At 33.6% G+C, this 12,267-nt stretch overlaps 1 protein-coding gene across 2 annotated transcripts in view; it reads right to left on the reverse strand.

Moving 5' to 3' along the window:
- The window catches only part of Gsk3b (glycogen synthase kinase 3 beta), a 224,180-nt gene extending 211,919 nt beyond the window's left edge, over positions 1 to 12,261 (reverse strand). For both annotated transcript variants that reach the window (XM_004633333.2, XM_004633332.2), the window contains exon 1: positions 12,120 to 12,261. In XM_004633333.2, coding sequence (XP_004633390.1) covers positions 12,120 to 12,207 — 88 coding nt within the window. In that variant the 5' untranslated portion in view covers positions 12,208 to 12,261. The remainder of the gene's footprint in view (positions 1 to 12,119) is intronic.
- Positions 12,262 to 12,267: the final 6 nt, after the last annotated feature.

Below are 12,267 nucleotides of genomic sequence, written 5' to 3' on the forward strand. Positions count from 1 at the left end.
TATATATTTAAAAAATCGTACCTTAGGCTAGATAACCTCACAATGTACACAATCACAGAGGCAGACACAAGAAGCTACATTATTTAGCAACCAAACTTAGGCTGTTCATTATTTGTCACAGTCTTTGGAAAAAACAGTGGTGGTAAACTATGGCACGTGAGCAGCAACAGGCTGTCTGTATCACTGAAAGCTCTAAAAAGTGCACCATCACTGCTCTACAACTGATATACTAATATGCACTACTATGTAAAGAAATATTAAAGACCAAAAAGAGTCTTACAAAAATCAGTTTCATAACTCCCTCATAATACAATTACACATCTAAATACAACCACAATGAAAGGAACTGTTCATACTTAAATACTGTTTATTATATCTCTAGTTTTTTGCACAATAAGAATCTGAAAAGAATCTGTCTTTGATTTGTCAGATTCCATTGTTCTAAATCTCTCTTCTATTCTCTACTGCTACAAACTCCAAAGAAAATCTTGGTAGGCTTGAGGTTACAGTAGAGCCTGCACATGTTTCAACTGTTTCAAAGATACTGTGCTTATTAACCAAACAATTTAACACCTGAGTTATTTCATTCATTCAGCCACCTGGAAGTTCATAACCACTCAATGCTAAGCACATATTATATAACAGAAGTTTCTGTGTCTCTGTATTTTCCCCTGCTATTATTCCTTCATGTTCAAACAGAAGTCTTGGCTTAATATTATAAATTATGTTTTCATATTAAAACTTAAATGTTCCTGGAGATACCAATGACAGTCTGCTGATTTGGGAATTTCTTCCCTGCTACTATTATATATACCATGGCACTGTGGCAAACTGCTTGCAACTCAAATATGTATTAAGTGAATACTGAAAGCTCCATGTACATATTGCAGGAAATATAAAGAGGACTAAAACATACCAACTGGAACTTTATGGTCTCCTAAGGAAAAATAAACTATAGCATAAGGCAAAATATAATAAAGGCTACACAGAATGTTGAGGTGTTATACACAAGTGAATTTCATGTCTTGGGATAGGGATGGATGACTAAAGTAGTTGGGGTGGCCATTTGAGAATCTAAAAGCTAAGCAGATTTCTAAAACATCAAAGGAAAAGAACATGACAAAAACAACCTATGAACCAGTAAAATTTGATTATGGCCAGAACAATCACGGCAATGACATCTCATGAGCATACCATTAAAAATCTCAACATATATTTTAAATGTTATGCATATACGTATGAGGGGGAAACTCATTATTCCCTATAAGAGGCCTCTCTGGGGGGAAATCAACCTGCTTAAAGACATGAAAATTCAAAGTAAACTGAAAACCCTATAAACACAAAAAAACTAATAACACAAGCTGAAGTATTTTTTAAAAACACACCCACAGACCCCTTTTCCATTAGTCTGAAAAAAGAAAGTATTAGATTGAAAAAATTCCTGAATATATTTAAATCTGCACTGTACAATACAATAAATACTAGCAAAATGTGGCTACTAAGCACTTGAAATGTGGTCACTCCAAAGTTTTTAGTACTAAAAACATGAATAAAAGTAATTTTATATTCATTAAATGCTGAAACATTTTAGACATACAGTATTCAATATGTTAAATTTTATTTCACCTGTGCCTTTTTACTTTTCAAATGACCCAAAGAAAATTTTAAACTGTATTGTGTCACTCACATTTGTGACTTAAGTAATTCTGAATAGCTATAATCTGAATAACTGCTTTATTTTTCTTCTTTCAGATTTTTATACATGCTTCATGTCGTTGCTTTATGTTAGTATGGCAGTCTGCAAGTAACCTCCAAATATCTCAATGCTTACACACTGAAAGGGAAAGACACCTGACAAAAATGTGTTACCTTTGTATGTGGAAAACATAATGTGCAAAGCGTAATGAATTAACTTTTCCAGATACAAACCTAGTATTCTGGGGACTGTTGACTAATGTCATAAGATTATATTAGATAAGAAATGCTCAATGATACAAAGATATGTGACCTAGGAAATAGGATAATACCCATGAAGAGCAATGAAAAGAAGGCAGAGTAACAGCTGTTCAATGAGCCCTAGAGAACATCCAGATCAGACACCGGCAGTAGATTGGGGACTTCAAGAGAAAGGACTCTCCAGGAAAAGAAAAAGGAGGGATGAGAAGCATCCCAGGAATTTGATAAAATGGTGTATTTGTAGAGGGACAATTGAGCTTATATCACTACAAGGAACACAACAAAAAGAAAATACCAATACTAAAAGCCCAAAAAATAAAAAATAAATATGACTATGATTTTTGGAAAGTTTTATAATTCTTCAAATGTTTAACATGACCAAGCAATTCTACTCCTAGGTATATACCCAGAAGATATAAAAATATGTCTGCAATAAAACGTATCCATTAATATTAACTGCAGCAGTTTCCAAACTAGTTAAAACGTAGAAACAATCCAAATGCCCATAAAATAATAAAAACATAAACAGATTGTGTTTAACCCAAATGCCCATAAAATAATAAACACATAAACAGACTGTGTTCAATCCAAATGCCCATAAAATAATAAACACATAAATTGTGTTGTTTCCATACAATGAAACATATTCAGCAATAAAAAGGAATGAGGTACTAATAAATGCTATAACATAGAAGAATCTTGAAGACATTATGCTATATATTATTTAGAATAGGGGCCTATAGAGGAGCAAGATTAGTGATTACCTAGAACTGAGGGAGGGAAATAATGGGGAATGACTATTACTAGGTTGAAAGTTTACTTTTATACTTATTTATTTTAGGGGAGTTGTTTGTTTGTTTTGAGATACTCTCCCTGTGCAGTTTAGGCTGTGGCCCTGAAATCACTATATAGCCCAGACTGGTCTCAAACTCACAACAGTCTTCTTGCCTCAGCTTCCTGAACTCTGGGATTACAGGCTACAAAATTATTAGATTATGATGAAGGCTGTAGAACTCTAAATATATTGAAAACACACACTTTAATCAGTTAAAATTATATAGTCATGTGAAACTATCTCAGTAAAGTTGTTTTGAAAAGAAAATATTGTACATAACTTGTTTCTACTAAGAATACTGTTTAGTGTCAAGATACTAAGAATTTAAGTATTTATATAATTAAAAATCGCAGTATATATTATTTTTAGCCTAACAGCAAAAGAGAAATGGACCTGGCAATAAAAGACATCTACCACAATGAAAAATCAAAAATATCTAATATTATAAGAAACAGATTAAATCCTAATTAAAAATGGCAAAAGCTACTAGAGAAGCTGTCATAAAGATACATCTGAAAAGTAGGAGCAGGGGGATGGATGTTTACATTTCATTATAATCATTTCTGAACATTTTGATTTCTTTAAATCATATAAACATACTACTTCATAAAAAATTAGTTTTAATGACAGAAATGCTTAGTTAAGGAGCAGAATGAAACCATGCGCTCTTAAAGAGGTAAAAGGCACAGGCTTTATTGACAAGACGTACTCTGCGCCTCTGATCTCTCAAGAGAACAGGTTTTCTCCTCTAAGATGTGAGAAAAATGGAAAGTTTAAGAGAAAAGTAAATTAACTTTTGCCTTTTTCTTTACTACTAAACATCTACTTCCAGACAAAAAAGAAAATATCAACTTATCACTATAATTTCTTAAACATTCATAAAGTGGAATATATTTTAAAGGTGTTAAAGACTAACATTTATTTCAAATTGCCAAAAGAGGAGCTCTCTCACCTTGTACTTTCACTTCATCTACTTACAGAGAAATTAAAAGGCTTAGCAATCCACTAGAGTGAAAATAAAAGTAATTTTCTAGAGTGATTTATTAAATATTGCTTTAATTTTAACCCTCTTCTATGAAAGCTAATGTTAATTTAGAGCCCCATGCACAAAATACAAGTTAATTAAAGAAATTACTGACTTGTAAAAAGATTCAAAATACCTATGGAAGGATATTTAAGAACTCGTAATTGTGGCTAGCTCTAGGAAAAGAAACAGTTTCAAGATCAGAAATGGGAATACTTCACTGAACACCATTTAAATTTTGAACCATTTTTTACACTGTTTCAAAGCAATGCAAATACATAAATAAAGCATGTAATTGTCTAGGATATAGGACTCAATAATATCCTGGTTAGAGCTATCTTCCCCTGCTGTTAAATGTACATGTAATTTATCTATCATTATTGAAACTCTACCAACTTAAACTTTCCCCCCTTTCTTTGTTTTAAAATAGCACATAGAACATGAAAGTTCTCAAATACCAAAAAGCCAGCAAATTTACCTGCTGGTAATACTGTCTGTCTGATGCCAGGCATAACTTCAGCACCTCTAATTCTTCAGGTGTTTCCTCCACAAACTTAAGTCTTGCAGTAGTAATTCATCTGACTCAACTCGATAATTTTAGTAGGTCTTAAGAAAGTGGTTAAAGATTCAACTGATTTTACAGAGTACAGGTAATTAAGGAATGTTATGCACTTAAAAGATAGGTAACTTTCCTTGTTAAGAAATCTGAAACTTTCAACTTTTTTTTAGTTTAAGCCAATTAAGCCTCTCAGAATTTCTTAGACCCATGAAAGAACAATACTTTACCATAATCATTCTTTTTCTTCAATCCAATAATTAAAATATGCACCTTTTCCCTTTTTATTTCTCACTGCATAAGCCAGAAGTGTATTCAGTTAATACACCCTCTACACAGCTATTCATAAGAAAGCTTAAGCAACTCCACGCAGTGCCTTCCATGCATTCCACAAACAGAATGTATGAGCAGGTAAAACTCCATATCATAACTCCATGTACAGTATATACCAAAGGAAAAAAGAAAAAGCAAGCCATAAAACTGTTGCTTGGTAAAATACGTACATTGACAATGGAAGAAAAGATTTGGAAACATACCCTGAGCTAACATACTAAATACTAGTACCTTTGTCCATATCACTGAAATCCAACTAGAAGTTGGTCAATCAGATGACCCAGATCTCTTCATGACTTCAGTGACCAACACATTAGTGAGAAGTTATTGCAGAACCCCAGCTCCCCAGAAGAGACTTTCCTGCCTCCTGCCCCTTTAGAAGAGTTAAGTTAGTATGATTTAACCTTAGCTAGGTGAATGTTTTGAAAAATTAAAGTGATTCCTCTCTAGCTGTCTGAGCCTTAACTAACCTCAATATGCTTATTTTCTTTAATCACTTGTCCAGCGTCGTTTTGAGAAAAGAAAACAACTGACAGAAACCTGTTGTGTTAAACAATGTTTGCTGCAGCAGCATGTTTATTAAAAATATTGTTTAATAACAATAAAAATCCTTTAATGAAAGCCTGAAAAATAACCCATGAGCAGAGCATGTGCTCCATTTGTCAACATGAACCAGCCACTCTGTACCTTTTAGTTTACTTTCTGATTACTTTTTGAAATAAATAACAAAAAGGCAAAGTTCCAAATAACCCAGTTTCACACTGACATATAGCAGTTACTCTTTCTTGAGGTGTGGGGGGGTGGGGGAGGAGTTCCAAGTTTTAAATACTAACAAGTGTCAATATTGTCCATACTTGACTAATCAGTTGAATTTACAATGAAAAAGTACTTTCCTATTTAAAATAAGGAGGGACAAGATATCTTTCATAAGCCATAGAAAGAGAAATAATAATCCTTAATAATAACTATGGGTAATTATTATGGGCAAATAACGTTCTAATATTACCTGGCGATATAAATATATCAGATTTATTTATGAACTATATCATTTGATAGAAACCAACACCATAAAAAGAAACAAAAAAAGGATTATTATTATTCCCATACTGGTGTAAAGCTGTAAAAAATTCACTGTTAATATTTGCCTTAAGTTTTCCTTGAGATTTTTAAGGAATTGACAATTGTTTTCCAATATAAATAAACATAGGTAAATAAATACTCTTGTTTGCTAACATGCATGCCTATAGCCAATTTCAAGGCAGTACTGATCATAAAAATCTTACTCAATCACTGCTAAATTATTGAAGACTATCCTAAAAGAAAAAGCAATCCTCTCTGGAATCTACATATTAACAGCAATCCATTCTCTGTAACACGTACAAAACAAGAACAAGTGCTCTGAATTCAGAAGGCCTATTTAAATCCTAGCAAACAAACTCTCTGGCTAACTAATCTTCAAGTTGTTACATCTCTCAATCTCATTTACCTCATCTATTAAGTGGAAATAAGCTACTTTACAGAGTTCTCATAATGATTAAAGTGAGACACTGCATGTAAAGAGTTAGCAGAGTACTTGTTAAGTGCGCTATAGCCTCACGTGTTAATCACATTATTTTTGGCTTCTATTTATTTTCATCTTATTAAGAAAGGAAGGGCTGGTGAGATAGCTCAGCAGACTAAGAACCTGCTTAGGCAAGCGCAGGGACTGGGGTTCGATCCCCAGTACCACAAGCCCCGCTGGCCCCGCCCCCTGAGCTAATGATGGAGTCCCAACATAGTAGCACACACCTGTAATCCCAGCTGCTAGGGAGGCTGAAACCAGGAAGATCACTACAAGTCTGAAATGCGTAGTGAGACCCTGTACCAAAAAAAACCCAAAACAACAAAAAAAATTACAAAAAAAGATTGTGCCATGATGCAACAATTAATGGGAATGAAAAATAATACTAATGCTTTTTCTCTGAAACAATATTCCTAATAGTTTTGCCTATTTTTCTCGCTTTAAAGCATGTCCATCCAATCCTAAGACTATAAAATCATTTACACAATTATCTAAAATACAGCTTCCAGAAAAAAGTTCCTCTTTAGTAATGTTTATTATAGTAATATGTTGATTTAAAAGGATAAATTGCAGATCATGTTAGTAAGAGAACATAAAAAAGGCCCAGCTTGATAATCACTGTGGGTTATGGTACCCTAGAAACAAATGAAAAACATGGTCTGGCAAAACTAGTTTCAAAATAGTAATAATCAAAACTAGAAAAGCCATTCAACACAATAATGTAAGATTTGATGATTTAAAAAACTGGCAAGTTGCCTATCCTCTCTCTCTAAAATATAAGCAAATGCAAGAAGATTGAAAAGTCAGGACACAAATCTACAAAGTTATGTATTTCTGTTTTAAACCCAGACCAAGTAAGTGCATTACAGACACAAGCATATATTGGAATAATTTACTGAATGCTCATTATATGCTAAGTTTTTTTTTAAAAACTTAAAAGATCACTAATAAATACTAGAATTAAGTATTATCTTCTAAGTTTAACGGCAGAAACCATTTAGGAAAACAATTAAATTAACCTCCTTTATTGTCAGGTTTACACACACGCATTCACACATAATATCCAGCACATCCCTACATCACATTCAATAAATTTCCAAGTTTGTGTAATTAAGAAAGTATATAACCAAAGACAATAACAAAGACAGCAACTGCTACTTCAACCATGAAAATGTTTTTATTCTTGAATGGTTGCAACATTCTCCTACCTCCACCACCACCCTAAACACATCCCCAGAGATCAGCTAAAACATAATGCTTAATATTCCAGCAAATTCATATACTTGTAGTGGTTATGTTCTTAGTAGAATAGGCTCCAGGTAAGCAGGTTAGTACCAGCACTCACTGTCATACCCATGAGCTTTGGCTCTCCATTCTCCTTTCTAGAGTGAAATATCACAAAAGGCACCAGTCTTACATTCAGCCCAATCCCGTCCCTGTCTCACAATCTCAATCCTGTTTAGAAGGATGGAGCTGTGACAGTCAGCATGTACATGATGCATAAAGTTCACACAAAAATAACTTGTCTTAGAATTCCTGTCTTAGAACCTAATCTGCAATGATACTTCGAAAATCTTTGGCTTTCCCAGTCTTGCTATTTACCCAAAAGAATATGCCACACCTACAACTCAAATACAAGAAAGAGAGCAGAATCTAAGTATAGGCTGACAGGCAAGTGAAATCTGATGTCATTTTATTTTCTACATGCAGATCTCAATCAGCCATAAATTAACTTGGGAATATGGATTTCTTTGAAGTTTCTTCTGAGTACCTGAGTCTTACTGTCATTTCATAAACAGCATGTAATTCTTTCATTAAAAATGTTAACAAAGGGGCCAGGGAGACAGTTCAGTGGCATAAATACCTGCCTGGCATGTGCATAGTCCCAGGCTAAGTCTAGTTGGGAAAGGAATGAAAATGAGATTCTACTTTTCCGTCTCACACTTATCCCATGTTAGATAGAATAATCAGAAAGTTGACTACTTTCTACCTAGTTTTTTAGATGTCACAGGAGGATTAAGCTTTCTAGAGAACAGAAACTCTAACTTGTTATCTATCCTTTTTTTCTTACAATCACACAACTCAATATAACAGAACCATGTGTATCACTCACTATTCTGTTAGCTAGTAAAAATTTTGATCGAAAAAGATTTATATGAAGAAACAATTTAAATGATATTTATTGGCTTATTTTCCTCTTTCCACTTCTTATATTTAAGCACTGAACCTAGAGAATTAAATTTTCTCCCACAGTATACCATAAGGATTTATTACTACTAAATTCAAAATGGCCACAGGCAGTCCCTTACTTGCTCAACTGTGAGTTAAATATACAGTAATTTGATTCCAAAGAATGAAGAGCATAGATATTAATGTTTATTAAATAACACACTGGCCCAGATGTGAACAAAGGGTTGATTTCATCATAGTAAGAATAGTCTGATTTAGACTTGTGCTAAATGTCTTAATTCCACAAATTAGTCAAAATTACTTTTACTTGTTATAAAGATAACTCTTATAAAAGGTTAGCTACGTAGCTCAGTAAAAAAGGCCCTCAATTTAATCCTCAGTATCATACAAAAATCTAAAATGTTTAAGTCATAATTTAGTATTTTCATTAGTTTCAAATGAATTGGCAAGAAAATACTGAATTAGATTGAGGCTTTTAAATTTACATTAATTTTTTTTTAGTATTCTAATAAAGAACATTTAAATGAATTGCTTTAGCTTATTGCACCTAAACATAAACCTTTTTTTTTTTTTTTTTTTTTTTTTGCAGAACCGGGGATTGAACTCAGGCCCTTGCGCTTGTCAGGCAAGCACTTATTCTACTAAGCTAACTCCCCGGCCTCAAACCTTTCATTTTTAAGTGCAGAAAAATTAGAAACTGCAATTAATGGACAGAATGTTAAGGACTATTGTCACCAAATAACTGCTATCTGCTAAATTTTAAGGGAACTCACTGTAGAAGAAATTTTTAAAAGTGAACTCACCTACCCTCTCATTGAACACTTTCTCAATTTTCCCATTACAATTAACATTATTTCTCAATTCCCATTACAATTAACTCAGCAGTCAAGTCTTCCAGACCAATAACCTCACAATTTATTTTTAACTCCTGACTCCTTCACAAATGTTCCCCTTCAAACCAATCCAAAGTCCTGCCAGTTCTCCAATCACACTCTCAATTGTGTTCTTTCATCCTATGTTTACATTTTATTTTACTCATGATTCACAACAAATCCTACTATTTCCCTAAAAAAAGCATGTAATGTTTTTCTACTCAAATTCATCAATTTAGCTGTCTAAATCATCTTCAAAGATCTCATTCAGCAATTTATAGTAAGCCCAGATCTCTCTTGAATTTCAATCAAACTTACAAGACCCCTTTGCTCTTATTAAGCAACCTTCCCATATTCCTCAATTCCATTTCTTCTATTTTCCTATTAAGGCCCCTTTAATTCAGACTTATCAATTCTCCTGCTGCCTCTCTCAGAATTCCCCATCTCAGGGTTTTTGGACATTCTATCTACCTAAAGTCCTTCATGCTTCTCTATCAGCTCAGTTACAGCCTCAAAACAGACCTTCTCTGCTGAAATCTTCCTTCTCCAACCTTCTCATCTTTATTCTCTGCTCCTCTGAACAAAGGATTCAATTTGTATTTTATAATTATACAACCACCATACTAATGTTTCCTATTTTTTCTCATAACCTGCCTTTACAATAAACAGGCTTTTAATGCCAAAAGTTACAATTTCTTATATATCTTTGTTTTGAACAAGGATCTCTTAGAACACTACTACCTTAACACACATGCTTACGGGCTCCCATTTCTCTAAGTCTACTTAAAAGTTAAGATTGTCAAAACCATAGTGAACATTAAATAACACTTTATGTGTTAAATTGATCTGTACAATAATATAAAATTAAAACTTTCAACTTCCACATTTAAGAGTTACTGCATCCTTGTTCAACATCTGTCAAGAACTAAGGAGTCATTTTCTAAGAAAAATACTTGAAACAAAATGAAAACTGCCAAAATTTAGCATTATAATCTAGCCATAGAAATCTTTCAAATGAATCTAATAAATGAACTGCCTAAAATTGATTTTGAGTGCTCTTTAATAAGCTATTATTGCCAAGATGTAAAGTATACAAACACTCCAGTACAAGAGGCTCTTAAGTAGCTATTACAAGATCTGCTTCATCATAGTTGAAAATCACCCCAGAATTTTAAAAAAATCGTTTCAAACGACCCCATGAAGTGCTTAGAAAGTGTGATCACACACCCTGCATCGTGCACTAGCTGGTCACTGAGGGAAAAAATTAACTTTAAAAAATAACCTCCCGTTCAGCTATTACCTGATGGCTAGAGGCTATCCTATTTCAGGCAAGTTTTAAAAGCTACTATGAACTGAAATCTTTAGCTCAATTAAAAGTAATCATTTTTACCTTACTGAAATATATATAAATCAATTTCACATAACATACATTTGGATTTTTAAATTTTCCTTTTAAATCTCAGTTCTTCAGTTTTCTCAGTTCTTTTAAACAGAATAGTTTAACTTGTCCTTATCATACCCCTTTCGTAGAAAATAAGGGAGACCATAGAGACAAATAAACTGTCATTAAACAGCACATAAACATCTCCACAAATAGATACATTATAACACTAGACAAAAAAAAAAAATACTAGACACTTAGTATACCAAACACTTTCAAGAACACAGACTTTTCTGGACAAATCCAGAGCAAGAGTACAGTACAGATAAACATAACCCTAAATATTAGTAAACACTGCCCAACACAAACCAAAAAAACCTTATTAAATTCTTTTGTAAACACTAATTTGGAAAAACCTAAATCCATGTTCGTATAACTGTATCCATTCTATTAGCCAAATGAGATGCAAACTAACGTTACAGTATTTTAAATTGTATTTGAAAAGAATCGCAACACTCTACTCCTGAACATTTAACAAAATAATGAAGGCAATGGTACTTCCAAACTACATTTAAATGACAGTGAGTCAGTGACAATTAACATTTAACTTAGTATTTGGCACTATGACAATACAAACCTCAATCAAAACCTGGACCTACTTCCAAGTTACCTTTTGATTAAACAAATTATATGGTGGCAGATTGGTAGGTAATGTCAGAACAGAAAGATCAGAAGATAACACAACAAACCACTTATTCAACTGAAGACAATGCATTTAGCGATGCAACTGCTGCTGAATATTTTATCGGTTCACACTAGCACCTACTAAAAGGATCAATACTTCCTCCAAACGTGAATCCCAAGCACTAAGTTCCTTCCCAGATTAAGAACAAATATTTTGTATCATCACACAGGACCCGCCTCCCAAAGGAGGCTGGAACATTTAATGTTTCTATTAAGTATCCAGAACTATTGGCAAGTCCTGACACTCAAGCTAACTGAAATATCCTTCCTTGTATCAGAAAACACGTACCCTGCAAATGTACATAATGGCTTATAAATCAAAACTCGTCCTCTCTATTCACATGGATAGATAACCAAACATAAGACTTTTAACGTGCAAACACTCCAGCATTTCATAAGGCTGACTATCAACAGCAGAAAAAGTGTAACAAGTTTCAAGTCGATTGATCCAAATTATATTCTCTCAATTCAAGGTTAATGAGGCAGGACGAGGTGGCATGGAAGAAGAGGGAGCTGCCTCATTTTTGACTGAAGACAGACAGGTTTTGCCCTTTTTTATTACCTCTGATCGTTGTCTCAGGAGGTCTAAAATTAAAGACCCTGGGAATTTCGCAGTTTCTTATTCTAAGGGGTAGGTGGAGGAGTATAAAATAAAATCGATACTCACTGCTAACTTTCATGCTGCCAAAAGCTGAAGGCTGCTGCACTGGCTTGCAGCTCTCCGCAAAGGAGGTGGTTCTCGGCCGCCCCGACATGATTGCTCTTCCCAAATCACCTTTTCCTTCCTCCTTTTCTTCCTTTTGTTTTATGTTGGG

The sequence above is a fragment of the Octodon degus genome, unplaced genomic scaffold, assembly GCF_000260255.1.
Source record: "Octodon degus isolate 3935 unplaced genomic scaffold, OctDeg1.0 scaffold00053, whole genome shotgun sequence".
Lineage (NCBI taxonomy): Eukaryota > Metazoa > Chordata > Mammalia > Rodentia > Octodontidae > Octodon > Octodon degus.